We start from the raw sequence: 27,990 nt of genomic DNA, 5'->3' as shown, positions 1-27,990 counted from the left end.
TGGGAGCAGCTGCAAGTGCTCTGAATTCGACTTGAAGATCATCCTAGGTCTGAAGTTGGGCTTTGGCACGTTAAAGGGTCGAGGTGTGGTTCAAGTGACAACGTTTAGGGCAGGACTAAGCCCAAGCCTCTGTGCCTGAGCTGTCTGGCTGCTGGGCAGCAGCTTCACTGGTGCACTCAGCAAACCGGTTGCTCTACTTGTGGCAGGTCTGCTATGGGAAAGGACTGGTTTGGGTATGTGCATTAAACCCTGCATTGGTGAGCTCGAGGTTGGTCTGCTCCTCCTCCAAGTGAAACCATCCGTGGCCTTGTTTAGGGCAGCTGGAATTCTCCTCCGGCCTAATCCTGCTTCTGGGTCTGTGTAGATGTAACACAGTGACTCCTGCAAGGTGATGTCTGTTACTGAGGGCAAGAGGCCTGTGGTTGCCAGGCAGAAATGTGGCTTTACATTAACTTGGTCCATGTGAGCTCTGAAAAGGGCAATCTAATGAATTCTTCTCCTTTTCTGTGGCCCTCGTTTGGTATCAACCAACTCAGTCAAGCTTGGAGCAAACCTGGCAGCCTTGAAATGACCTCAGAACACGGAACAGGGTCTAAAGATGCCCTTAAAGTCAAAGCAGCCTGCTCTGGCCATGCTGAAAAGTGCTTTTTTAACCAAGAGGTTGTTTAGGGAAGCAGCTGGGTAGAGAGTTCAATGGTTAAAATAACTTCTTTACTCTTCAGGCTTCAGCTGTGGGGTGGCATGGACTGGTTAGGACTGTTGGGTGGTGTGAGCTGCTTGAGTTTTCAGTGCTAACCTGGTCTCAAGCCCTTACTTTCTGCTTCCCCTCCCTGCTCAGGAAGAAAAACTAGAAGGGGACAATCGTTACTTCTGTGAGACGTGTCAGAGCAAACAGAATGCCACAAGGAAGATCAGGCTGCTGAGCCTTCCCTGCACACTCAACCTGCAGCTCATGCGCTTCGTGTTTGACAGGTGAGCTTCCCACTGGAGTAAAACCTGGATTTCCCCAGGATCTTTGGAAAGTCGTCTGCTTCACTCTTCCTGCTTTAATTTGAGGATGTAGTGTTGAATGCCCCATCCCTGGCAGTGTTCAAGGCCAGGTTGGACACAGGGGCTTGGAGCAGCTGCTCCAGTGGAAGGTGATCCTGCCTGTGGCAGGGATTGGAACTGGATGAGCTTTAATGTCCTTCCACCCCAAACCAGTCTGAGGTTCTGTGATTCTGATTGTGTGTGGGCTTCTCAGTGGGTTTCAGGGGGAGTTCTTTTAGGATGTGAGCTGTTGCTGCTCTTCCTGACCTGAAGCTTTGCCTCCACACAGACAAACTGGCCATAAGAAGAAGCTGAACACCTACATCGGCTTCTCAGAGCTGCTTGACATGGAGCCTTTCATGGAACAAAAAAGTGAGTTTTGAGCACTGTGTTTTGTTAACTTTACCCACCATCCCTCAGCACATCTCTTCTGAATCCCCTTTTTGATAGGAAATCATGTCAGGAGTTGTTGGAAGCCCGTGTTTTAAATAACTCCCTCGCTAAGTGGGTTGTGGAAGCCACAACCTACTTAGCAAGGGCTTGGAGGGATTCACGTTCAGGAGCAGTCTTTACCTGCTGCCTTGTGAAAACATGAAGCAGGAGGAAGGGAAAGATCTGTGCTGTTGCATCCGGAGCACTGGATAACTGCTCTTTCCTTCCAGATGGTGTCTATGTCTACGAGCTGAGCGCTGTCCTCATCCACCGTGGTGTGAGCGCCTACTCTGGGCACTACATTGCCCACGTGAAGGACCCGCAGACGGGCGAGTGGTACAAGTTTAATGATGAAGACATAGAAAAGATGGAAGGGAAGAAACTGCAGTTGGGGATTGAGGAAGATCTAGGTAAAACCTTTAAGTTGTGAGTGCCCTTTTTAAAATCACTCTTTTCACCCAAACCATGGAGGCTGAGCACGTGGAGGCCCCGTTCCTCCTAAAACAGCAGCACTCCTCCATGTGCTGTCACTCACCTCTTAGCAGTAATGTGGCAAATGATACTTGTGGTAATCACCTCAGCCCTGTGTGAGCATTTACACACACCTCATGAGCAGCTCCTCTAGTATTTCCCTTGCCTGCCACACAGCAGATAAGGTGCTGATAACTCAGGCAGCAGTTGCCTATCGGGATGAAACAGGCACGGTGCTGCTTCCTTGGCCAGGGTGCAAAAGCAGGCGTAGGGACAGATAACAGGATTGCTTTCGGTTTCCTTAACACATGATGGGTTTATTTCCACTGAAGTGTTTTGCTTGGAGGCAGTGAAGAGTCTCCATTAAAGCAAATCTTGATCCAAATAATGACTTGGGAGTGGAAAACTGCCTTTTTGCTTTGAGGTTTTTACTTCTCTTTGGGCTCTTCTGTTCTGATGCTGCCCAGATACTGGTGTTCTCTGATGGGATGGGGTCTTGATTCTTTGGAGAGCTTGGGCAGAGGCTGGACATGTTGATTTCTTAGGCTGCATATATATATATATAGGAGTAGTTCAGCCTTCAACTGGCACTTTGAGCCCTTGGATTTGCAGTCCCTTGGTGTTCCCTAGTGCAGGATGCTTTGTAGCATTGGGAAACGGGGAAGTTAATGCCAGAAATTTCCATTATGGTGCACAAATCTGTTCCCAGACACTGGTCCACCAGAACACTTGTGCTTTGCTGCAGCTGACTTGAGGAAATGTCTGCTTTCTTCAAGGATAGCTAAGTACCAACTTAATGGAAAGATTTCAGATTTAGTTGAATCATAGAATCCTAGACTGGTTTGGGTTGGAAGGGACCTTAAAGCTCCTCCAGCTCCAACCCCTGCCACGGGCAGGGACCCCTTCCACTGGAGCAGCTGCTCCAAGCCCCTGTGTCCAACCTGGCCTTGAACACTGCCAGGGATGGGGCAGCCACAGCTTCTCTGGGCACCCTGTGCCAGCACCTCAGCACCCTCCCAGGGAAGAGCTTGTGCCTAAGAGCTCATCTCAGTCTCCCCTTGGGCAGGTTCAAGCCATTCCCCTTGGCCTGTCCCTACAGGCCCTTGTAAAAGGATCCTTTTGTTGTAAAGCCCGGGTAGCAGGCGTGCCTCGAGGCATTCATCTCCCTTTAGCACAGCACCTGTGGATGCCGCTGCTCTTGCCAGCAAACACCTCACAGGGCCCAGAGCAGCTCCATCATCCCGTTAATGTTTGACTCCCACTTGCTCCCGAGCAGATTGTGAAGCTGGTTTGACATCTAGTGGTGTAACATGAAATAAGCCCTGGAAGGAGCACGAGCTGCTCAGCCTCTCTCTTTAACCTCCACCGTTACCCAGCATAGCCAACTCCATGCAAATAGACCTCTGTGGCCTCAATCTTGTAAACTTGTGCTGAACCACAAGGCAGTCTTCTTGCTGAATGCTCACAGGGTAGCAGCAAAGCGTGTTTAGAAGCCTCTAGGCTGGGAGTCTTCAGGTTTTGATCTGTTCTTTGCCTGCTCCAAGCAAAACCAAGGCTCTGCTTTGTTACAGATGCCTGTGACAGCAGGAGGAGGTTGGGCACGTAAAGCAGAGGTCTGCTGCGGGCAGGGTCCTGTGTTCCCAGATGGGAACAATTTGGAAAGCATTTGGAGAACATGCAAATCAAAAGTGTCTAGGAAAGAGCCCTGGATGCGATGGGGGGGGAGGCATGGGAATTCTGCCGGAATTTGGGAAAGACAGACACTTTCCTTAGTATTTCAATGCCTTTAGAGTTTGCCCTGTGGCAGGCCTGTTCCTCTGTTGGGTTTCAATACAAAAGGCAGAGTTTGGGAGCTGCAGCTGGAGGTGAGGGTGTTTGCTTTGCCTTTGGGAGCAGCAGCTCCTGCACTGTGCCTTTGTGTCGCGCTGGAACACGGCTTCCATGGCTCTTTGCTCCCTAAAAGCTTTGTCAGCCGCCAGGATGACGCCTGCCTTGTCACAAACAACAACCTGTAAATAAGATCTTCTTCCCCTGGGGATTTGACTCCAAGCTTTGGTGTCAGGACACCAGAACTGGGGTGGGGAGAGGGGGAAAGGATGTTTTTCCAAGAGCTGCTTTTGGCTCGGGGAGGTTTAACTGGGGAGAGAAAAAAAAGGCTCTTGTAGAAGGGCGGTTCAGAACTGGCTCCTAATTTTAGTCCCTTTGAATTGCCCTGCCTCCAGGAATGCTGGAGGGATTTGGGGCTGGCTTTGGGATCCAAGTTTGCTTTATGCCAAGCCCAGTGCTTGGCACATGGAGGCCTGGCAGGGCAGAGGGATGCCAGCTAGGTGGCAAACTCGTCCCATTCACGGAGGCTCCATGAGCGAACTCGTGTCGTGATGGTGTTTTCCCTCTGTTCCACAGCGGAGCCATCCAAATCCCAGACTCGGAAACCCAAGTGTGGGAAGGGGACGCACTGCTCCCGGAATGCCTACATGCTGGTGTACAGGCTGCAGACCCGGGAGAAATCCCTGACAGTTGAAGTGCCAGGTGAGTGACCTGGGAATGCATCTTCCCCATGTGCCTGGTATTTTTTAACCTACACAGAATCCCAGCCTGGTTTGTGTTGGAAGGGACCTTAAAGCTCCTCCAGCTCCAACCCCTGCCACAGGCAGGGTCCCCTTCCACTGGAGCAGCTGCTCCAAGCCCCTGTGTCCAACCTGGCCTTGAACACTGCCAGGGATGGGGCAGCCACAGCTCCTCTGGGCACCCTGTGCCAGCGCCTCAGCACCCTCACAGGGAAGAGCTTGTGCCTAAGAGCTCATCTCAGTCTCCCCTCTCTTGGGCAGGTTCAAGCCATTCCCCTTGGCCTGTCCCTACACGCCCTTGTCCCAAGCCCCTCTCCAGCTTTCCTGCAGCCCCTTTAGGCACTGGAGCTGCTCTGGGGTCTCCCCTTCAGGAGCCTTCTCTTGTCCAGGCTGCCCCAGCCCAGCTCTCTCAGCCTGGCTCCAGAGCAGAGCTGCTCCAGCCCTCGCAGCATCTCCATGGCCTCCTCTGGCCTCGCTCCAACAGCTCCAGGTCCCTGTTGTGCTGCTGCCCCAGAGCTGGATCAGGGCTGCAGGGGGGGTCTCTGCAGAGCCCAGCAGAGGGGCAGGATCCCCTCCCTGAGCTGCTGCTCACGCTGTGGGGGTGCAGCCCAGCACACGGGGGAGTTCTGGGCTCAAGCACTCCCTGAAGCCGGGTCATGGGGAGCTTCTCATTGACCAACACCCCCAGGTCCTTCTCCTCAGGACTGCTCCATCCATTCCCCACCTGCCTGTGTCTGTGCCTGGGATGCTCCAGGCAGGCCAGGAGCTGTTTTTTTTTCCTCTAAGCCCCTTTAGTGACCACTGTGAGCCCGCAGAGGTGCCATATAGCCACTTGGTGTGTGAAGTCCATGTCCTGATGGTGGAATCCTGATGATCCCAAACCTATGCTAGCTCATACTTCTCTATGTCTTAACCAGTGAGACAAGATGGGAAAGGGTTGGGAGGAGATGATCCCGTTGGGAGACACGTGTGGCAGCGGGAGCATTGGGATGCACAGCCAGGATCCCTCTCGGGTTCCTGAAGGCCCAGGGGAGCAGCGTGGTTAAATGTCACCAGCAGCACACGTACTGTGCTGGAGGTGAATAATCCTGACGGATGTCAGGTTCCTTGTGCTTTGCAGAATCTTTGCCATATTGAGCAGAAACGGTGTGAAAACAAGAGGATGGGAGCCCTTCGCATGGCTGTTGTACGAGTGCGTTCGTGTCTTGCTTCAGAATGCCTGGGGGTGGCAGAAATCCCGGTGGATTTGGCCTGTGGATTTAATGATGCTTCACGTTTGCGTGCTGCTTGATTGGAAATAGGAATTAGGCCCCTGGTGCTGGTGGGGGTGAGGTGTGTTCACCTTCCTCCCTCTCCTGCACGGCGGAGGTGGCATATCCCCTCCGGACCTCTGCTCCTCACGTTATCTGCATGAGGAGTGGGTAAATCCGACAGCTTCCCCCCCCCTTAACAACACCAAACCTTTTCCAGCTCCCACCAACACTAAACCCCCCCATTGATCCCCACAGCTTTGGGAACTCGTGCTGATCCCTGCCTCAGAGCTGCGTCTCAGTCTGTTTCCTGCGCTCTCCTGCGCTCCTTTTCCTCCTACCCCTCTGCCCAAAACAATAACCCCGGCAGAAGCCTCTCCACCCAGCGCCGGATTCCTGCGCAGCCCCGCGGTTGCCTTTGTTTCCCATGGAATGCTGCCAGGGAACAGGAGCGAAGGGCAGCAGTGAGCCCTGCGGTTGTGGGGAGGTTTCATGCAACTGTAAATTTGAGGCCTTTTGCTTTGATGCCGTTCAAAGCGGCTTTTCCGGGATGGGAATGTGGATGTAACTTGGCTCTGACCTCAAGGGGGTCAAGCTGGTTTGGTTTTAGTGCCATGTATTCTCCCGAGGTGGATCTTGTGCTCTTTGGCCACACAAGCATTCAGCCTTTCTGGATGTATTTTAGCTCTTCAAAACACTGCTGAATAGGAGAAAGCTTCCGATAAGGGAAGGGGAAAGCACTGCTTCCACCAGCCCCGCGAGGGAAGTGCTTTATCTTCCCTGCTGAGGTTTGGGGTTTTGGGGTTTTTTTCCACTGGCAACAGCAAAAACCCTCATTTCCCTCACCCTCCCATCCTTATCTCCCATCTCCTGAGGGCTTTTTGTCCTTGTGCTTGCAACGTGCTCAGCCCCTCTCACTGAGTTCACTCCTGCAGGTCGAGACAGGCTTCAGGTGTGCCCGTGGGGTGAAAAGCTCTTGTTTCTCCCCTGGGAACAGCAGCTTCCTTGCCCTTGGCAGCACAGCAGAGCTGCTCTCAGTGGGAGCAAGAGGAGGAGCAGGGAGGGCCTGAAGCAGGCAGCAAAGCATCCTGCTGTGCTCCGGCTCTGCAGTGCTTGGCACAGGCTTCTTTGCAAGCAAAGCGTTTCTCTTCATGCAGCACCAACCCTGAGGCAATGATTTTCTTGGGTGCTTTCTATGGCACAGGGCACTTGCACTCAAATCATCTACACCCAGAAACAGTGCAGTGAGCAGCAGCCGTGCACTTGGCCTTTGGAAAGGCTTCATGTCGGTAGCTGCGTGGGGAATTTTTAGGCTTCTTATCCCCGGGTAGCCCATCACAGGGATAATTACCATAATTAGCGTTTTTCCTTGGAATGACTGGGTTTGTTTTCCCCCTCCTCTCCCCCCCAGCTTTCCTGCAGGAGCTGGTGGAACGTGACAACTCCAAGTTTGAGGAATGGTGCAATGAAATGGCCGAGATGCGCAAGCAGAGCGTGGCCAGGGGCAAAATCAAGCACGAGGAGGTGAAGGAGCTCTACAAAAGGTTACCCGCTGAAGCTGGTCTGTAAGACATTGTGGTAGTATCTTGTAGTAAACTGTTGTTAAGATTAGTGATGTTTTGTTACTAACCCACAGCTCCCTTCTGTGGCCTGGGCACTGCTGGAAGGCATTAGCCTCTTCAAGAGCAGAGTGATTGGTGCCTGTTGTTGCTGTGTGCATGCTGAGGGGGTTGTTCCCTCTCTTGTTTTTCTGCCTTAACCTATTTTTCTCCCTTTTCTGCTCATTCTCATGGCCTCTGGTGTCGTTCATTCCCTCTTGCTCCTTCTCCATCAGTCAGTCTCCTGTGTGCTTCCATGCGTGCTGACTGTGTTCTTCTGCCCGGTGAGCAGCTGCTTGTCTCGGTGGCATTGAGGCAGAAGAAAGGGCTGGTCTCAAACTGCCAGCTCATGGCAAGTTTGGGAGCTGTTGATCCGAGTGAATCAGCAGGTAACAGGGTATGGAAATGCCTGACCTCCAGGAGGAAATGACTTGATTCAGCCCTGCCTCCAAGGTCCTGTGTCTAAGCTTTGTAGCCCACCTGATGAGCGATAGGGGTTAAAACTTCCCTACTGCTCCTTGTGTCTCCTAACCTTAGCATATCAGAGCACAAGGACTTTTATTCCCTTCCCTTGTTTTCCTCTCCCTCGAAACAAGCAGGGGGGACACTTCCTCTGCCCATCTCCTCAAAGCTCCAGGGAATTTGTCATTCAGGACTTTCAGATGGGGTGAGCTGCCCAGCCTGTCAGTCACTTTGGTGTTCCCCTTTCAGTACCCATGCTTGAGCTGGGAGCAGCCCATTCTGGGGCTCCTGTAAACATCTGCCCCTACAATTCATGCACCAGCTTTGCCAACCCCAGACGCTTCACTGGGGGCCACGAGGCTGCCCCACAAGCCAAGCAGGGTGAAATGGCACTGGTAAACCAGAGCTGTGGTGGAGGCAGGAACGTGCCGTGAGTCACTGCTCCAAAGGAGCAGCGAGCCCAACCCTGCTGTGTTTGCTCTCCCCTTGAGCAGCAGCAGCAGGGTTTGCTCACAGCCCTTCTAATAACGCTCCAAAGGATGGCTTTACAAGTGCAGGCAGAGCTCCTCTGGCCCACTTTGAGGATGACAAGAGCCTAAGGGCACCCATTGCCTGCTGCAGGGCACATCCCGGCCACAGCAGCTGGAGGCAGCGTTATTCCAGAGCTGCTCCAGGCGTGATCCCATGGGAGCTGGGGACTCTGCTGCCAGCCTTGTGGAGCCTGCCCCAGAAAAAGGCACTTTCTGGGGGAGGCACTTTGATCCCAAAGTAGCAAAGCAGCTCTGACAGCGCTGCCGTTCTCTGGAGGTCATGGCTGTGTGGCTGGCGTTGCGTAAGATGGGAATACTGCTGGGATGTGCTGCAGAGGAACAGGGGATTTGAAGCCCGGCTTCCCAAAGAGCCAGGGCAGGCTGGAAGACAAAGTGTTTTCCTGTAGCTTCTCTGTTGTTCTTTTGTTCAAAACGTTAAGGATTTGTGTTTGTTTCGTGGGATGTTTCTCCTTGGTTTCAGGGCTGCTTTCGTTGTGTCAGCATAGAACTTCCTTTCCTCCTCCTTTCTTCCTCATTTCCCAGTCACCTCAAAGAAGGGTTTGCACATCAACAGCAGGTCTTGGTATTAAGTCATAGAATCAGGGATGAGCTTTAAGGTCCCTTCCAACCCCTGCCATGGGCAGGGACCCCTCCCACTGGAGCAGCTGCTCCAAGCCCCCGTGTCCAACCTGGCCTTGAACACTGCCAGGGATGGGGCAGCCACAGCTTCTCTGGGCACCCTGTGCCCACTGAGATACCTGGATTCACCCAAAGCTGTTTCACTGCTCCTACAGCTGCTGCTGAGCCGTGGTTTGTGCTCTGCACCTTCTAAACAGCTGAGCCAGGGCCTGTTTGCCTGTAAATGGTGAAGTGCACATGGATGTCTCACCCCGAGTGGCAGGAGCAGCCCAGAATAGCACTGGAATGTTGGGTGCTGAAGGGATGGGGCAAGCACTGACCTTATCTATTTAATGTTGTTGCCTTTTATTTTTCAATGTAACCCAATGAGGTCGCTCCAGAAAGAGCCTTTAATGTATGATCACAGCTTAAACCATAGAATCCCAGACTGGTTTGGAAGGGACCTTAAGACTCCTGCAGTTCCAAGCCCTGCCATGGGCAGGGGTACCTTTCACTGGAGCAGCTGCTCCAAGCCTGAACACTGCCAGGGATGGGGCATTTACCACTTCTCTGGGCACCCTGTGTCAGCACCTCAGCACCCTCACAGAGCTTCTGCCTTATCTGCAACCTGAACTTCCCCTGTTTCAGTCTGAACCCATCACCCCTTGTTCTATTGCTACAGTCCCTGATGAAGAGCCCCTCTCTGCATCCTTGTAGCCCCCTTCAGACACTGGAAGCTGCTCTGAGGTCTCCATGCAGCTTCTCTTCTCCAGGCTGAACAGCCCCAATGTTCTCACCCTGCCTCCACACAGGAGCTGCTCCAGCCCCTGCTCATCCTCGTGGCCTCCTCTGGCCTTGCTCCAACAGCTCCATGTCCTTCTGGTGTTGTATCTGTCCCTCAGTGGCTGATAGGAAAACCCTTGCCCTTCCTTGCCTGCTCTCCTATAAGCCCCTAAAGGTTTAGCAGTGTGACTTGGAGCGGTCTGAGTTTCCATATGGATTGCTTGAATTTGACCTGCCTGCTTACTCTTGCCTATCTTAACATCAGATAGCCCCTATCCCCTAAAGGCGCGATGCTGAGACGAGACTTGGCCGGGGGAAGCTGTAGTGGCTGTTTGGGAACTGAACAGAGGGTTTTAATCAACACTGATAGCTTGTGAAGTTTTAAAAGTGTGTTTAATATCAGAGGGATTCTCAAGCACCATCTGCTGCGTTGTGCCTTTGCTGACACGTTCGGGCTTGTTTCTCTTTGTGCTTTTTCCCCTCCCAGGTTCCCCGTACGACTTCATCTCTCTGGAGTGGCTGCAGAAATGGCTGGATGAGTCCACTCCTCCCAAACCCATAGATAACACGGCTTGCCTCTGCTCACATGGCAAGCTCCATCCCGACAAAATATCCATCATGAAGAGGATATCGGAGTACGTGGCTGACTTCTTCTACAGGAGATACGGAGGAGGGCCCCGGCTGAATGGTAAAGTGTCAGCTGCAAAACGCCTTCTCCAGACTCATGGTCTGAACGTGCTTTAGAGCCTTGTTCTGGTCCCACACCTGTCCTTCATCATCAGAACTTTGTTTCTTTTCGTGCTGCACTGGGTGATTTGGTTCACGTTCAGATGTTAACATTCAAACAACTACAGTTGGTCTGATTGCAGCCATAGAACCCCAGCCTGGTTTAGGTTGGGGGGAGCTTAAAGCTCCTCCAGCTCCAACCCCTGCCACAGGCAGGGACCCCCTTCCACTGGAGCAGCTGCTCCAAGCCCCTGTGTCCAACCTGGCCTTGAACACTGCCAGGGATGGGGCAGCCACAGCTTCTCTGGGCACCCTGTGCCAGCGCCTCAGCACCCTCACAGGGAACAGCTTGTGCCTAAGAGCTCATCTCAGTCTCCCCTCTCTTGGACAAGTTCAAGCCATTCCCCTTGGCCTGTCCCTACAGGCCCTTGTCCCAAGCCCCTCTCCAGCTTTCTTGTCAGCCCCTTCAGGCACTGGAGCTGCTCTGGGGTCTCCCCTTCAGGAGCCTTCTCTTGCCCAGGTTGCCCCAGCCCAGCTCTCTCAGCCTGGCTCCAGAGCAGAGCTGCTCCAGCCCTCGCAGCATCTCCATGGCCTCCTCTGGCCTCGCTCCAACAGCTCCAGGTCCCTCTTGTGCTGCTGCCCCAGAGCTGGATCAGGGCTGCAGGGGGGGTCTCTGCAGAGCCCAGCAGAGGGGCAGGATCCCCTCCCTGAGCTGCTGCTCACGCTCTGTGGGTGCAGCCCAGCCTGTCTGGGACTCAGGTCTGTTTCATTCCTGAGTTTTCCATTCAGGAAGAGCTGCTCATGGAGGGGCTTCTGAGCAAGCATCTTAAATGTAAGTCTTGGAAGGTTTTGTGAAGTTGATTTACTTGCACATGCAACCCCTCAGACTCTTGTCTGTACCTGCAGTACCAACAGGTCCTGTGTGGGCAGCATTTCCTGGAGCCAGCAGTGCAGATATGAGCAGGCCAAGCAAGTAAACCCCTGTATGTCACTTCTAGCCTGTCCTGAGCTGTCTCTTGAGGAAAGCACACACCTGATAGCCTGCGTGCTTGTGTTATGGGCATTTGTCACACATCTTGAGTTTTGGGGTCAGCCCAGCCCCAGTCGTCTTTGGGCATCCCTTAATTGAGCCCCAGGCTTAGTTCCTTTTGTAAAGGAGCTCCATGACTCCCGCTGAGACCAAATTAGCTCAGCTGCTACCAGGAGCTTATAGGGAAGGAACGGAACCAGCAGCAAGGGCTGTGACGCAGGCAGTCTTTGTGGAGAGCAACCAGGGCAGCGTTTGTTGTTCCACTGGAAGGTCGCCCGCGGCTCTGTGTGTGGAGTAGGGCTGGGAGGGATGCAGGGATGGAGGGATGGATGGATGGATGGATGGATGCATTGCCTTCTCCAGCTTCTTCCCTGCATGCCCCCTCTTGCTCCCAAAGGAAAACACATGCCCAGCTGTAGGGTTTCCACTGCTGTTGTTCCAGTGTAGCTTTGCAGGAGGGGAGGCTATTTCTGGCTTTAACCTCAAAGTGCCACAATATGGGTGTTTTCTTTCCCTTGCAATATGCCTAATCCCCCCTGCCTTTTGGCTCCCCTGGCTGTGTGTTGGCATGCCCTGGCTCGCAGCTGGAATTGCAGACTGTTGGTACCGGAAAGCTGTGAAGCCAGCAGGACAGATCCCACCTCTGAAGTGGTGTATGCTCATTTAACCTGCAAATATGGCCTGATCCAGCAGTGACCCCAGGGCTCTCCTCATTTCCATGTGAAACCTCTGGTCTGCAGGCAGGATAGTTGGTACCTACGTGTCTGAGCACCTTCCAGCCAGCCAGGAGCTCAGCCCTGTGTGTGATAAATGGTGTTTCTTTCCCCTGTCACCCCAGTGAAAGCACTTTGCAAGGACTGTGTGGTGGAAAGGTGTCGAATCCTGCGGCTGAAGAACCGCTTAAACGAAGACTACAAAACCGTGACCAACCTGCTGAAGGTCACAGTCAAGGGGTATGTAAGTCCTGGTGCTATCTAGTGTTGGCAAAGGGGGTCGAGAAGGGCTTAAATAGATCATAGAATCACAATGATTTGGGTTGGAAGGGACCTTAAGATCATCCAGTTCCAACCCCTGCCATGGGCAGGGACACCTCTCACTAGAGATGCGATTTGCGTTGCCAGCGCTGTTGTCTCTCCGCAGGAATGACGGGTTCTGGGTTGGAAAAGCATCCTTGAGGAGCTGGCGTCAGCTGGCTCTGGAGCAGTTAAATGAGCAAGATGAAGACACGGAGCACAGTAATGGGAAAATGAATGGAAACACACAAAGCAAAGGTAGTTGTGCTGCTGTGGGACCCACAGCCTGATACCTCCTAACAAAAAGACACGTTGGGTGCTCCTGTAGCTCTTTGGCTTTGCTTGTATGAGTTGGGAGGAAAGGATAATAAAGCACATAAAAAGCTCCTTCATTTAAGGAGCTTTTGATTTGATAAGCTTCAAAAGTGCTGGGTGATCTTCACACCCTGAGAAGTAGCTCTGTAGTTTTACAAAGCTGTGTAAAATCATCACCTCAGACCCATGATCTTTTCATCTGCTTTTATCTCAATGAGGGAGCCCAGGGGGGAAAGAAGCATGAAAATTACCTTGATGAAGATGTTTGTTGATGGTCTGTGGATGAACAGTGTAAAGCAGCACTGGGAAAACACAGCCTAGGAGAAAAAAACCTCTATTCTATACCCGTATTATGAGAATAGATGGGGATTTATTTGCCCTCTGCTCTTTAAAACTTTGGAAACTGGATATTTTGTTGAGCTTTTAGTGTCAGAACTGAGGGCAAGAAGCTTGCTTGAATGCAAGTGGAGGTGATGAGCTGATGGCATTGATCTTGGGCTTGAAGGCTCTGAGTGCACCACAGCCCTCTGACCATACCTGGTGCTGGTGCAGCACTCACTGCAAAGAGGGTACTTGAGTTACCACTCCTCATTCCTCAGGGGTGGTTTCCCAACAGGTTGCAGCTCTGAGTTGGAATTACTCCCAGGCCTAAGGCAGGGACCCTTACTAACATGTACTATGTGTATGATGCTCCAGTTCAGGGGCCAACTGAATTGCTATGGAGCTTCAGTTCTTAACTAGCATTTCTGGTTTAATGTGGGGCTTGTCACCCCCTGGCAGCCTGCACTTGGTTTGTCAGGCAGCATCTGCTTTAGATCAGCATCCACAAAGCAGAGAGGGCACTGATGTTTGCCGGCAGGTTTCCGCTCCCTGCGCTCTCACCTAGCCTGTGTTTAGGTTAAACTCCCATCCCTGGGAGCAGGGAACCCCTGTGGTGGTTTAGCCCTAACAAATGTGTTCTTTGTAGTCTCACAAAGGGCAGGCTTGTGCTGCAGGCACTTCAAAGCACTCCTACGTGGGCTGTAGGCTGTAATCCCGCCTGCCTGGGGGCCACAACAGCGGAGAACAGCAAATTCCCTTCCAAAGATTCCCTTGGGTTGAGGGTTTTGCCTCAATTTGGAAGGCAACCGCACTCCTTTGCCCAATGATTCTTCCTTTCCTAAGAGAGGAAACTGGGCAGGCTTCATGGGTTGGGGTTTTTGTTGTTTCCTTTCATTAGATGAATCCAATGAAGAGAAGAGAGAGGAGGAAGAGGAGTTAAATTTTAATGAAGACATCGTTTGCCCACATGGTGAGTCTGTCCGGGGGATGGAGCTGAATGTTTCTGTTGTTGCCCACTGCTCAAGGCGTTAACCTTGTGGCCTTTGCTCCCTCTGAGGGCAGCACAAGTTCTTACTGCAGAAATGTGCTTAATTCTCATTTTCCTGGTGTTTCTTGACACTCAACCTTTATTTGCAAGTCAGCTGTCACCTTGCAGCCCAGATTGGGTAAGGCAGGGAAAAGGATGTAAAGGCAGAGATGCTGCGGGAAGTGCTGGGCTGTGGAAGGGAGGATCTGTTAGTAGCGAAGTCACAGAGAACCAGAGATACATGGAATGGTTTGGGTTAGAAGGGACCTTAAAGCTCCTCCAGCTCCAACCCCTGCCACGGGCAGGGACCCCTTCCACTGGAGCAGCTGCTCCAAGCCCCTGTGTCCAACCTGGCCTTGAACACTGCCAGGGATGGGGCAGCCACAGCTTCTCTGGGCACCCTGTGCCAGCACCTCAGCACCCTCACAGGGAAGAGCTTGTGCCTAAGAGCTCATCTCAGTCTCCCCTCGGGCAGGTTCAAGCCATTCCCCTTGGCCTGTCCCTACAGGCCCTTGTCCCAAGCCCCTCTCCAGCTTTCCTGCAGCCCCTTTAGGCACTGGAGCTGCTCTCAGGTCTCCCCTTCAGGAGCCTTCTCTTGTCCAGGCTGCCCCAGCCCAGCTCTCTCAGCCTGGCTCCAGAGCAGAGCTGCTCCAGCCCTCGCAGCATCTCCATGGCCTCCTCTGGCCTCGCTCCAACAGCTCCAGGTCCCTCTTGTGCTGCTGCCCCAGAGCTGGAGCAGGGCTGCAGGGGGGGTCTCCCCAGAGCCCAGCAGAGGGGCAGGATCCCCTCCCTGAGCTGCTGCTCACACTCTGGGGGTGCAGCCCAGCACACGGGGGGGTTCTGGGCTACAGCACTCACTGAAGCTGGGTCATGGGGAGCTTCTCATTGACCAACACCCCCAGGTCCTGCTCCCCAGCATTACTCTCAATGCATTCTCTGTGGTTGTGCTTGGGATTGCCCCAACCCAAGGGCAGGACCTTGCACTTGTCCTTGTTGAACTCCATGAGGTCATGGTGACGTGATGGAACCAGAGCAGCGCCAAAGATCTGCAGCTGCTTGAAAGCTCGGGAAGTGTTTAGGAATAAAACGTGGTGCAATCGGTCAAGGTGGGAGCTGAGAGCATCCATTTATCCCCTTGGTTTACATGAAATCAGGGCACTTTCCCAACCTCTGTGGAAACAGGGGTTATCTGGGAGTGCTGAGGATACTGACTTACCGCCCTGCTGCTCTTGGTGTCTGTTTACATAAGGCTCTGCCCCAGCCTTGGTTGTTTTCCTACGTGATGGTTCATTAGCAACATCCTTGGCTACCCTGCTGTTTGAATGGCCCTTTGCTGGCTTCTGAGTTTGCTCCCAGACATAACTCTCAGTAAGCTCCAGTTTGTAGGCATCAATTTCCTTGTTGGGAAGGCTCCATCTCTTTCCTAGGAAGAAGGAAACCTGCCATAAATCAGCCACACACCTCCTGTCATCGAGGCTGAGCAAGGATGTCGAGTAATGGCTTGAGAAAGCCTCGGTTTAAAGTGTCTGAGCACTCTGACACAGTGTTTGCTGTTGTTCAGAGCTGTTATTCCCATTGCCACGAGGCTGCTCCCGTTAAATAAAAGCATTCAGCATTGTGGTGAAACACTGAATGTAGCCAGACATGACAAGAATAGGCCAGGAGGCCTCTGAGCATGTTCTGGTGGTGAATTGCTACTTGATCTGTGACTTTTGGTCATATCAGAATAAACACTGCTAACTAAGGGGGCTGCTGGCAGGTCAGATGCATCCTGTTGAGCTCGCCCCAATTCCTCATGGAAAACAGCCTTTCCACCGTTCAAATTCCCCTCTGGAGCATATCAGCAAGCCTGTGGTCTCCATGCCATGGCTTTCCTTTTGGTGTGGAGGAAGTGCCTTGGTGGTAGGCCTGGGAAAGCCATTGCTTTATCCACGAGGTCTGGCTGGGCTCCAGCCCTGCCACCCCAGCGTTCCCTGCAGCAATCCCTTTGCGTCCCTGCTGCAATTCCTCCTTCTCCAGTAGCTGCCCGACCTCAGTGGATAATTCCTTCCAGATACCAAGAGAAGAATCCTTTGATGCCTGTGCCCAAAGCGTGGCCCTGGATGGTGGGATCGGGGGGGTCACTGGTCAGGATCAGCATCTCCCAGATGGCAAAGCACTTGTTCCCTGCACATCCAGAGCTGATTATTTCCCCCTCTGAATGAACCCATTTGCATTAACCATGCAGTGTCCAGGCACTAAGCTGGACAAGCTGGAATCCCCCCAGCCTTGGGATGCAGCCTTCTCCTGCCTCCTTGTGTGGTAGAGCTGGGCCATGTGGTCACGTTTGCCGAAGACCAAGTGGCCAACGCCGCGGCGATGAGGTCCTGCCTGACTTTGGTTGTGAAGGAAAAGCAGGAGGGAGTGTTTGCTGCTTTCTCCTCTTTAGGGCTGGCAGGAATCCAGGAGTGAGGAAAAGCCGCCGGGGCCAGGAGCCTGAGGAGCTGCCTGTAATGTTAAAGAGGGAGAAGGAGCCTTTTCTCCTTGTCTTCTTTCTGTAGCTCCTCAGGCTATAGAAAAGCGGATAATGGTGTGTTTGTGCCCTTGGTTGGGCCCTGCTCAGCGCTGTGACTTTGCTGCTTTGCTTCCCTCTTGCTGATGAAACCCACATTTAGGCCTGAATATTCCCATGCTGCATCCAAATCCGGTTTGCATCTCAGCATCGCAACTGCTCCTCTGCTTTCTCCCTGCAGCTTCCCAGCTGCTCTCCCATGGGGAGCTGCGGTTGTGCCTTCCCCTTGGAGATCATCAAGTTGGATCCTAGGCTTTCACCTTCTCCGGGCTTCCCAAGCCTTGTTTGTCTACTGGAGCACGTGTTGCACATGTACACACAGTGTCCAGATGTGTGAGTGTGGGCTTTCTGCTCCTGCTGTCCCGAAAGCAATGAGCACACAAAGCCTCTTGTCAAGAGAAGCTGTGGCTGCCCCATCCCTGGCAGTGCTCAAGGCCAGGTTGGACACAGGGGCTTGGAGCAGCTGCTCCAGTGGAAGGGGTCCCTGCCTGTGGCAGGGGTTGGAGCTGGAGGAGCTTTAAGGTCCCTTCAACCCAAACCACTCTGGGATTCTGTGATAAACCATTTGTGGGCTGGTTTTACTTGAGCATCAGGATAAATAACCTGTATAGTGTGGGGGGTACTGGTAAACCTCTTTGTATCTTCACACTCATTACTCCTTAGAGCAGATCCAGGCATAAATCCATCCTTCCCAATGCTGAGATGCTTGGATAGGGCACATGAAGCCATCTGGGATCATACAGTCTTGGTTTGTCAAGGGTGAGGAAAGCACCTGGCTCCTGTTCAATGGGCCATGGGGTCAGCGTGCAGTCCCCATACAGATGCAGGTGTGGACAGCCAGGAGCAGCATATCTGTGCTTCCCCTCATGTCTCTGACACCGCTAGTATTTGATCAGCTGCTCAGTTCCTGAGCTCTGGAATCTAGAGGACGTTTCCATGAATCAAAGTCACATTGGGTTATTTTCCTGTCTGAACAGGGAAATGATAAAGGAGTTGAAAGTGCCTTTGTGCTCTGGTGTGCTAACATGGTGTGTGGATCTCTCGCCCCACACTGATACCCTGTCACCTCTTGCATCTGGTCAGTGCTGCACCACATCACTGAGGGCTGGAGAGCAAAGCCCTTCTCTTGGCTCTGTCTCTGCAGGTGGCCTGTGCATATCCGAGAACGAACGCAGGGTGGTTTCCAAGGAAGCCTGGGAGAAACTCAAGCAATACTTCCCAAAGGCGCCTGAATTCCCAAATAACAGAGAGTGCTGCTCCCAGTGCAAGGTATTTGCCAAACAACCTCTTGTTGACTGTAAATACACACTGGTTCTGGTGTGACCCAGAAGGTAAGGGCACATTTGACAGCAGTGAGGAGCTGAAGCTCTGCTGTTATTAACTCTCCCGTGCAGATCTTGGAGCGCGAAGGGGAGGAGAACGAAGCTCTGCATAAGATGATGGCCAGCGAGCAGAAGACTTCTCTCCAGAACCTGTTCCATGATAAATGCAGACCTTGCCTGGGCAGCTGGCCTCAGGTATGGGGAGGAGGGCACCAGGGCACCATAGCAGGGCTTGGGGGAGGGTTTTAAGTGCTTTTATCCCTTCTAAGAGCATCTCTTGCCTGGGAGAGAGGATGCTGGTACCCACGAGCTCCCACGTGAGCTGTGCCGAGGTGTGATTTCCCCATCGGCTGTGCTGGCACAGAGCCCTGCTGAAGCACCACGAGCTGCTCTCCTGTGCCAGCGGAGCTGTGGCTGGCCCACACGCAGCCAGATAAGCACCATCAATATTGCTGCTGTGGTTACATCGGCCCCTGCAAGGACTGCAGTGGTGTGGCCGGGCCGGTGGAGGCGGCTTTCATGTGCAAGCCACAATGTGCTGCTGGTCAGGCAGAATTCACGTGGGCTCCAGCACCCTCCTGCAGCCCAACAGCTCAGGGGAGCTTCCCTAAGTGCTGGAGCCCTGAAAATAGAAGTGCAAGAGCAGGTCTCCCTATGGAGCCAGGCTGAGAGAGCTGGGCTGGGGCAGCCTGGACAAGAGAAGGCTCCTGAAGGGGAGACCCCAGAGCAGCTCCAGTGCCTAAAGGGGCTGCAGGAAAGCTGGAGAGGGGCTTGGGACAAGGGCCTGTAGGGACAGGCCAAGGGGAATGGCTTGAACCTGCCCAAGAGAGGGGAGACTGAGATGAGCTCTTAGGCACAAGCTGTTCCCTGTGAGGGTGCTGAGGCGCTGGCACAGGGTGCCCAGAGAAGCTGTGGCTGCCCCATCCCTGGCAGTGTTCAAAGCCAGGTTGGACACAGGGGCTTGGAGCAGCTGCTTCAGTGGAAGGGGTCCCTGCCTGTGGCAGGGGTTGGAGCTGGAGGAGCTTTAAGGTCCCTTCCAACACAATCCAAGCTGGGGTTCAAAGACCTCTTGGAGAAGCCTGGAGCTCTCCAGGCTTTGAGGCAGCTCTCAGGACATGGCAGAAGCCGTTGGCTCCACGCCTTGTCTCCAGGACCTCTCACTGATTAATGCTTGGCACTGAGACCCTGCCAAGGTCTTTGGCAGGTGCCTCGGGGGCTCCAATGTGCCAGGTCAGTTTGCTGCTCCCAGGTGCCTTCTCCAGCCAAGAATTAATATCAAGGTCAATACAGGTCCGTGTCTCAGAACTGTGGATCCTCAGAAGGGTTTAAATGGGAAGCACTAAGCTGAAGATGTGCCAGGTCCTACTGGGGGTGTTTAAGTGTTGGGGCTGCTTTTGGAGCTGGAGTAGGTGATGGAAAGCTGGAGCCCATCACCATGGGTCAGCTCAGAACAGGAGAGCCTCTCCAGGCAGTGAGGCTACATCCTCCACTGCCTTTGATAGAGAAGAGCTCAGCATCTTTCCCTCAAGCTTTCTGAGTTTTCCTGCTCCAAACCAGTTGAGATTTGGGGAGGAAAACAAGCAGAGTGGTTTAATGTGGAGGTGGAGAAGAGAGATTGAAACACAGCAGAGGAGTGTCTGCGTTCGTCCCCAAGAGCAGTCTGGGGCGTCTTAGCTGCTGCAAGGGAAGTGCCTGTGTCCTGCTGTGAATTAGAGGTAATTGGATCTAAAGCTAAAGTAACTCCGCAATAAACACCCGATTAGTAATGTAAGTGCTTAGTACTTGATCCCAAATTATTTAGCTTGGCTTTCCCAGCGCGCTTGGATGGAGTTGTCATGGTGAAGGCACTGAGGGCTGGAGGAGAATGAGCGCTGCAGAAAGCACGGAGCAGTCATCGCCTCTGTTGTGGGACTGATGAACAAAAGAGCCTTTTTCCCCTCCAGGAGACGGAGGAGCTGTACATCGTCTCGCAGTTCTTTGTGGAAGAGTGGAGGAAATTTGTCAGGTAACTTGGCTGGAGGGGGTTTTGGTGCTTTCCATCCCTCTCAGTGAGGTTTGCTTTGGAGTCCCGGTGTGGTGAGCAGGTACCTGCCATGTCCCTGGGTGGGAAGAAGGAAGCTGCTTTCTGCAGAGCTTGGATGAGTTGTAATACACTGCGAGGAACCTGCCTTCCTTGTTTATCGTGTCTCCACCAGATGGTGGGATTAGATGGGAACCTGATTAGTTTGTTCATCTGTCTTGGAGCTGGATCTCAGGTCACTGCTCAGCCCTGCTTCCACAGGCTGCTGCTGGAGATGGGAATCTCTGCAACTCACAGGCACACAGATCTGATTTCCTCATCAGCGCTTTCATATTCCCAGCTGGAATGCCTCCTGTAAACACTCACCTCTTGATTCCTTCCTGGCTGCCTGCAGAGGTGGGGGGGTTGTGGGATAACCTGAACCGCTTCCCTTTCCCTGCGCAGGAGGCCAACGCGCTGCAGCCCCGTGTCCTCGGTCGGGAACAGCGCTCTCCTCTGCCCCCACGGAGGCCTCATGTTCACCTACGCTTCCATGACCAAAGAAGACTCCAAACTGTGAGTTTCTTCTCTTCACGTGGGTGCCTTTGAAGGGTGTTGTCATCCTGGGGAGCGTTCCCGGAGCTGCTTTGAGCCGCAGGGACACGAGGAGCCAATGCTTGTCCATGAGGGAATTAACACCTAAGCTTGCTCAGACCTCCTTAGCCTTCATGCAAGGCAACACCTACATTGTCACAGCATGCTGGGTCAGGGAGAAAAAAGAGCTTACTTCAGCTTGGCTGGTTCCTAACAATGAACTCCCCTCAATTTGACCAGGGCATGGAAACATCCGGCTTCCTCACACTTTGCTTTCCATGGGACTTGCCCCCAAAGCGCTGGACACTGGGCTGGAGTTCATGTTCCTTAGCATTGCTTCTGCAGTGATGCAGCACTAAAAGGAGCAGATCTTCCCCTCTCCTCTCCTTCTCCTCCTCCATCCTCCCCCCAGCTTGACTGGAGCAGAACAGCATCACTGATAGCATGCTGCTGTTTCCCTGTTATCTTGGGTGTTCAGGCCCTCGTGTGTGTGTAGCTGGAGTTAGGGATTGATTTTTGGAGCTTTGCTTTCCTTACCAAGACCGAAAGGAGCAGGGGAGGCTGTTGGGGAGCTCAGGGCTTGGCTTTTCCATGTCATAAAGCACGTTCTTGTTCCTTTGCACAGTATAGCTCTGATATGGCCCAGCGAGTGGGAGAGGATTCAAAAACTCTTTGTTGTGGATCACGTCATCAAAATCACCCGGACACCAGCGCCTGGGGCAGACCCCGAGGGTGCCCTTTACACCTCTGAGCCCCGTGAGTGCACGTTCTGCTGCTCCCTGGGCTCTGTTCTGTGCCAGCTCTCAGGGCAATGGCCTAAAGGCTCAGATCTAAGGGGGTGGGTGGTAAATGTGGAGCTTAGCGCATGCTCTGGGGTATTGGGCTGGGATCTGCAAGGAGCTGAAGCAATGAAATGCATTTTATCTTTGTGCCCCCCCCAGAGCTCTGTCCGGAGTGCAGAGAAGGGCTGTTGTGCCAACAGCAGCGGGACTTGCGTGAGTACACCCAAGCAACCATCTACATCCATAAAGTGGTGGATAATAAGAAGGTACGGGCTCTCCTTGCTCCTCCTGCCTCTGTTTTCACTGAACAGGAGCTGTGCTGAGCATCCCGAGAAGGATCCAGACGTGGTGGTGATGCAGCTGCAGGGCCTGCTGTGTCCTCATGGGGTTGGGACCTGCTGGGGGGGACACTGGTGGTGGTGGGCTGCTCTCTGCAGGCAGGAAGCACCCAGCTCTGCAGCTCCTATCGCTTTGGCACAAACAGCAGATGGGAAAGCTCTGTCTGTAGCTGCTTGGACAATTTGGCCTCCTGCAGGTTTCCTCTTGCCAAACCAGCTCCTTTGCGTTACCGGTTATCTTCACGGATGTGTCCAGCTCGGGTTATTTTAAGCACTGGTGTAACTATTTCTGTCTTCCTAATGGTCTTCCCAGGCTCTACCTGTTCTCCTCCCCCTCCAATACTTGTTATGTCCTTTCCTAGTCGCTCAAGTGACGCTTATTCCTAGAGAGAAATGAACTCTTAACCTCTGTGCTGAGGAAGCAGCAGCAAAGGTGGAGATGGGGTTCAGGATCCCGTGTGAAGCTGGGGGCTATGTCTCTGATTTGCTGGGGCCTATAACAATCAGTATCGGGTCTAGAATTGGCTTTACATGCACCAAAAAGGTGGTTACAGTAAATCTCCCTCCTTAGGGCTTAGTTTGTGCTTTAAGGGGGAAATCAGGGCTCCTGGGCAAGCTCAGCTGAAGGTGTTCCTGCACCTTCACAGCGTGGAGGTGGGTTTCTTGCCTCTCCAGCCCTGCCAGTGTAAGGGAGGAGAGCCAGGCTGAGAGAGCTGGGCTGGGGCAGCCTGGACAAGAGAAGGCTCCTGAAGGGGAGACCTGAGAGCAGCTCCAGTGCCTGAAGGGGCTGCAGGAAAGCTGGAGAGGGGCTTGGGACAAGGGCCTGTAGGGACAGGCCAAGGGGAATGGCTTGAACCTGCCTGAGGGGAGACTGAGATGAGCTCTTAGGCAGAAGCTGTTCCCTGTGAGGGTGCTGAGGCGCTGGCACAGGGTGCCCAGAGAAGCTGTGGCTGCCCCATCCCTGGCAGTGCTCAAGGCCAGGTTGGACACAGGGGCTTGGAGCAGCTGCTCCAGTGGAAGGGGTCCCTGCCCGTGGCAGGGGTTGGAGCTGGAGGAGCTTTAAGGTCCCTTCCAACCCAAACCACTGTGATTCCATGATTCATCAGCTCTGGGTTTCCAGCCTGGCTCGAGGCTGCATCCCGAGGCTGTATCTTGGCTCTGGTGCAGAGGACGGTTGCTTGCTTGGTTTTTCCCCCTGGTGCTGGGCAGGATGGAGCTCACACGTGGGGCTGGCACACAACAGGCAGCTTTTCTTTGCTGAGCAGCTGGAGTCGGGGAGAGGGGAGGAGAGTTCTGCAAGAGCAGAGCCAGGCAGTGCTTCCATCCCATTGCCTGTGCTGCAGCCGTGGAAGATCCATGCAGGGCAGCACTGCTGCAATCCAGAGGGCTCTGGGGAGGCTGCGGCTGCTGCTGGATGTTTGGGAGCTGGGATTGCATCGTTAACTGTAAACACATGGATGGAGAAGGGAGCTCTCGGGCTCCTGGATGGAGCACCCCATCCCCAGGGCTCCTGCGATCCCCAGCTCCAGCCAGAGCTTGGATGGGAATTCTCATCTGGCAGATCTGTGCCTCCTGGAGTGACCTGTGTGGAGCTGAGCAGCCTCTTGATTTATATGTTTGTGTCAGTTATTTAGATTTCATTTACTTACAGCCTCCAGGCCCATAAATAACGGTGCTGAGCTCCTCTGTGGGTCTGCTGCAGGGCTGGATGAGTGTCTGATTCGGGGATAAGACTCCTGGCTCTGTGTTAGGGCTTTCATAATACACTTAGATGAGCCAGAGAGGCAGCCAGCTAATGGCAAAGGAATCAGTCCAGGCCCCTGGAGACTTTCCCTTTGCCTGAAGGTCCTGAGCAGCAGGAAGCACCTGCACTTCCATGGAGAAGCTTGTTCCGAATCCCCCTGTGGTTCCATGCAGATGGGGAGGGGTGGAGAAGACTTTGCAGAGCACATGGAGCAAGCTCCTGTGTTCTTCCTGCTCTGTGTCAGCCCCTGGGGCCGAGCTGGCATCCCGGGATGTGACAGGCTTTGGGATGATGCTGTCGGGTTAGTTATGGAGACTGGTTTTTATGACTTCAGGTAATGAAGGACGCTGCTCCGGAGCTGAACGTGAGCAGCTCAGAAGCGGAAGAGGAAAGGGAGGAAAACAAGCCAGAGGGGGAGCAAGACCCAGATTTTAACCAGGTAGAGATCGAACCCACCGCCAGGTCCCTTGGGTTGTGCAGCATCCCCTGGAGGCAGCATGGTGGGACAGCCCCTTCCTCCTGCCTTAACCACGAGCAGGCCAAAACAAGGGTCCAAAACTCCTTTCAAGGGTGTCTTTCGGAGGGAGCAGGTACTTATGGTGACTCCTGTGCTTGGCTGGTGCAGGAGCAGGAACTGAGGCTTCAAGGCAAACCCTTCGCTCCTCTTGATCCTTGCACGCTTCCGTTTGCTTTCCAAGGGGCTTTGCAGCACTCTGTGCCTTCCCTCGCATGAGCATCTCGCCTGAGACACAGGCTGGGGCATGGGGAGGTTGTGCTTTTCCCTCAGAATCCCAACCTTAGGCTCCGGATCCTTTGATTCTCTTCCCTCTTGCTCCTAGAGCAATGGTGGGGTGAAGCGCCAGAAGATCACCCACCAGAGCTACATCCCTTACCAAAAACAAGGCATCCGGCGAAGCACCCGGCACCGCAAAGTGCGAGGGGAGAAAGCACTGCTCGTTTCTGCTAACCAGACCCTGAAGGAGCTCAAAATCCAGGTAAGGTGGTTTTCCTCCATGGAACACAGGAGGAAAACCCAGCGTTGGGAGCACACGGCCCGGAGGGGATGGAGCATGGGAGGGCGCGTGTTGCTCTTGTGGCCGTGTTGTTGTGCAGCTCAGCAGTGTGGTGTTCCCCTCAGCACCCACTGAGCCTGTCTCATTGTGTTGGCACAGATCATGCATGCATTTTCAGTTGCTCCCTTCGACCAGAACTTGTCCATCGATGGGAAGATGCTGAACGATGACACGGCGACACTGGGTAGCTTGGGAGTCATCCCCGAGTCCGTCATCTTGTTAAAGGTAACGTGAGGCTGGGGCTGCTCACATGGAGCCTGATAACACAAGGGAACTGAGCTGGGGTCTTGTACATCCAAAGGGAAGCACCTTGTGGGATGTGTGCAAGCTGCTGGGGATTAGATGTGCCCACCCGTGGCTGCTCGATGGCTTCGTTTCATGAGGTCCTCAGAGGAGGAAAAGCCTCTTTGCTTTATCTTGTTTGTTTCAAGAGCATCTCTTAGGTGGCCTTTGAGGCTGAGCTGTGTGTGTCCCAGCTCATAATATGGCTAAATTAGGGACTGAGTCCTCCCTTCCTGTTCCCAGATGGTTTTGGGGCACAAGAGCGGGTCCCTGGCAGGGCTGTGAGCTTCCACATGAGGTTGATTCCTCATTAATCCCCTGTTCCACTTTGTTTTCCAGGCTGATGAACCCCTTGCAGATTATGCAGCGATGGACGACGCTATGCAAGGTGAGGGGTGGGGGACACCTCAGGGAAGGCACCTCAGCACTGGGATGAGGGAGGAGGGTTTTGGGCAGGGGTTGGGTTGGGTTTGGGTTGGAAGTGGAGGTGCTGAAGCTTTGTTTTGCAAGGCTGGGACAAGCCCAAGCACAAACATAGACTGGGATGAGGATGCATCGAGAGCAGCCCTGAGGAGAGGACTTGGGGGTGTTGGTCAATGGGAAGCTCCCCATGACCCAGCTTCAGTGAGCGCTGGAGCCCAGAACCCCCCCATGTGCTGGGCTGCACCCCCAGAGCGTGAGCAGCAGCTCAGGGAGGGGATCCTGCCCCTCTGCTGGGCTCTGGGGAGACCCCACTTAGAGCACTGTGTGTGGTACTGGGGTCCTCAACATAAGGATATGGAGCTGTTGGATGTCATCTACAAGGATGCTGAAGGGAGACTCTTCATCAGGGACTGGAGCCATAGGACAAGGGGTGATGGGGTCAGACTGAAACAGGGCAAGTTCAGGTTGGAGATAAGGCAGAAGCTGTTCCCTGTGAGGGTGCTGAGGCGCTGGCACAGGGTGCCCAGAGAAGCTGTGGCTGCCCCATCCCTGGCAGTGTTCAAGGCCAGGTTGGACACAGGGGCTTGGAGCAGCTGCTGCAGTGGAAGGGGTCCCTGCCCGTGGCAGGGGTTGGAGCTGGAGGAGCTATAAGGTCCCTTCCAACCCAACCCATTCCATGATTCCACAATGATTTCCCCGTCAGTGCCCACAGGATTCAGTTGTACAAAGGATCCTTTGAACAGCTGCTGGGAGGTTGCTAACCTGGTGCCTTTTCCTTTCCCTCCCCAGTTTGTATGCCTGAAGAAGGATTTAAAGGTGAGTCTGGGGGTTGGCTTCCCCTTTCCCCTTCATCACCTCCATCCTGTGACCATCATCACCTCTTGCTGGGTGTTCTCCTCCTCAGGGACTGGTTTACTTGGCCACTGATGGTTTCCTGAGCATTGGCAACAGAGGCACAACCAGAAGGGAAGAGGATTTGGACACGGTAGGGCATTAAACTGGAGCAGGTGGACACAGGACTGAACTCTTTGACTCTTCCAGAAGGCAGAATCCCATTTGGAAGTGACTTCCCCCCCCCAAAAGGAAATCAAAATGCCTTACGTCAAAGCAGATTGCACTGGAGGACACCCTGCCCTGGCGCCAGCGGGGCCCTCTTTGGGGTTTCATCCAGCCCCAGCTCAGCCCCACGTGCTGTTGGCTGCAGAGGGTCCTGATCCCATCCCACACACCCCCTTTGATCCATTCTTGAGGAACTCTTTAGGCGCAACCTGCTTCTTCCGGAGAATCCTGTCTTTGATCCGCTATTACTCGTTCAGTGCCGCATGGAAGTAAAGGAATTGTTACTTGTGAGGAATGTCTGGCTCTTTCCCACACCAAATCTTCATTTCTTTTGCCCAAAAAAAACCCCTTTGGGTTCTGACGCTGGGGCCTGGGAATGCCCCAAAGCTCAATGGGCTCCGATAACCACCGGATCCATGGGAATTGGGGGGATTTTAGCAACGTTTGGGTGTTTTAATGACTTCTGAGAGCAGCTTTTTCCCCTCGGATGCGGCTGCCCAAGGTGCGTGCTGTTTCCCATGGGATGAGGTGTTCTTTGCCCCTCCTCTTCCCTCATTTTGTCAGGAATGCACTAACAGATAGGATTATATTGTACACCTGTAGCTCCGGGGAGGCTCCCTCCCCATTCCCTGCCTGTTCCACTGAACTAGAGCTGCCCATTCCCAAGGCCATTCCTGGCCTCAGGGAGCCATGGAACTCGAAAGGTGATTTTGGGGGAGCAATCTGGACCCGCGGAGCCTTTCCCGAGGTAAAGACGTGGCAGGAATACAGCGCACTGAAGCTGCTCCATCCTTCAGGAGCTTCCCTCCTTCCCCGACGGAAGCCCACACGTGTGTACATATTCCTTGGAAATTCCATATGGGATTTTTTTCCGTTTGCTGTTATTTTCCCTGTTTTTTACCTTCTCAACGTTCTGGAGCTTGCAGAATGAAACCCCTCACCCCGGTGGGAAGGGATGAGCTGGATCCATGTTTCCATATGTGACAGATGTGCCGCGGGTACAAGACATGATTGAAGGCCCAAATTCCTGTTGTATCTGTTATTTCCAAGCATTATCCCATTAAAATTGTGGTTTGAGCTGTGGAAGCCTCAATGGAAGTGCACACACGTGGGGTGGGTGGGATCTTAAGCCCCAAAATCCCGTTCCGGGCCATCCCAAAAAGGATGATGGGATGTGAACAGGTGGGATCTGGCTGGAGCAGGAATCACATTGCCTGTGGGACATGGGATGGTTCTTACTGGAGCCTGGAAGCGGAGCACCCAGGGATGCTCAATGGGCTGGGGCAGCTCCTGGGCTGGTGCCCAGTATCCCAGTGCATCCCAAGGAGCCCTTCCCTGCGGATCCCAAACTGGGGTGTCCTTCCTGACACCAGAGTGGCCCCGGGGGGGCAGTGGGTGCTGGGGGTCTTTGTGCCCTGGGTGCTGTGGGAGAGGCTCATGGGGTGATGGGGGGTACCCGGCTGCCGACTTGGGCAGGAGGATGGAGTCAGTTCCCTGGGTACAGGGAGGGATTTGGGGGTGTCCCCAACCTTGGGGAGCGATGGATCCTGGGATGGGGGAGCCCAGGATGGGGTGAGGCCGTTCCCAGTGCCAGATCCCGGTTCCCGGTGCCTGTTCCTTGCTCCAGTGCCGTTCCCCGGTGCTGCCAGTC

At 53.7% G+C, this 27,990-nt stretch overlaps 1 protein-coding gene across 5 annotated transcripts in view; it reads left to right on the top strand.

Annotated features, from left to right (window-relative positions):
* USP48 (ubiquitin specific peptidase 48) overlaps nt 1-27,420 on the top strand; it is a 32,801-nt gene extending 5,381 nt beyond the window's left edge. The window contains exons 7-27 of one of the 5 annotated variants that reach the window (XM_034068060.1): nt 839-972; nt 1,319-1,401; nt 1,692-1,871; nt 4,336-4,461; nt 7,161-7,310; nt 10,228-10,428; nt 12,335-12,449; nt 12,637-12,767; nt 14,044-14,115; nt 17,868-17,992; nt 18,118-18,240; nt 19,989-20,050; nt 20,510-20,620; nt 21,264-21,394; nt 21,580-21,686; nt 23,837-23,941; nt 24,342-24,497; nt 24,675-24,800; nt 25,197-25,245; nt 26,070-26,096; nt 26,185-27,420. In XM_034068060.1, coding sequence (XP_033923951.1) covers nt 839-972; nt 1,319-1,401; nt 1,692-1,871; nt 4,336-4,461; nt 7,161-7,310; nt 10,228-10,428; nt 12,335-12,449; nt 12,637-12,767; nt 14,044-14,115; nt 17,868-17,992; nt 18,118-18,240; nt 19,989-20,050; nt 20,510-20,620; nt 21,264-21,394; nt 21,580-21,686; nt 23,837-23,941; nt 24,342-24,497; nt 24,675-24,800; nt 25,197-25,245; nt 26,070-26,096; nt 26,185-26,207 — 2,337 coding nt within the window. In that variant the 3' untranslated portion in view covers nt 26,208-27,420. Of the gene's footprint in view, nt 1-838; nt 973-1,318; nt 1,402-1,691; nt 1,872-4,335; nt 4,462-7,160; nt 7,311-10,227; nt 10,429-12,334; nt 12,450-12,636; nt 12,768-14,043; nt 14,116-17,867; nt 17,993-18,117; nt 18,241-19,988; nt 20,051-20,509; nt 20,621-21,263; nt 21,395-21,579; nt 21,687-23,836; nt 23,942-24,341; nt 24,498-24,674; nt 24,801-25,196; nt 25,246-26,069; nt 26,098-26,184 lie in introns of those variants that run through there. The other 4 variants (XR_004550147.1, XM_034068061.1, XR_004550148.1 and 1 more) reach the window with 4 other exon arrangements.
* The last annotated feature ends 570 nt before the right edge of the window (nt 27,421-27,990 follow it).

Source organism: Melopsittacus undulatus, chromosome 12 (genome assembly GCF_012275295.1).
Source record: "Melopsittacus undulatus isolate bMelUnd1 chromosome 12, bMelUnd1.mat.Z, whole genome shotgun sequence".
Classification (NCBI taxonomy): Eukaryota; Metazoa; Chordata; class Aves; order Psittaciformes; family Psittaculidae; genus Melopsittacus; species Melopsittacus undulatus.
Note: the sequence above shows the minus strand (reverse complement) of the source record. Positions and strands in the feature narration are given on the sequence as shown.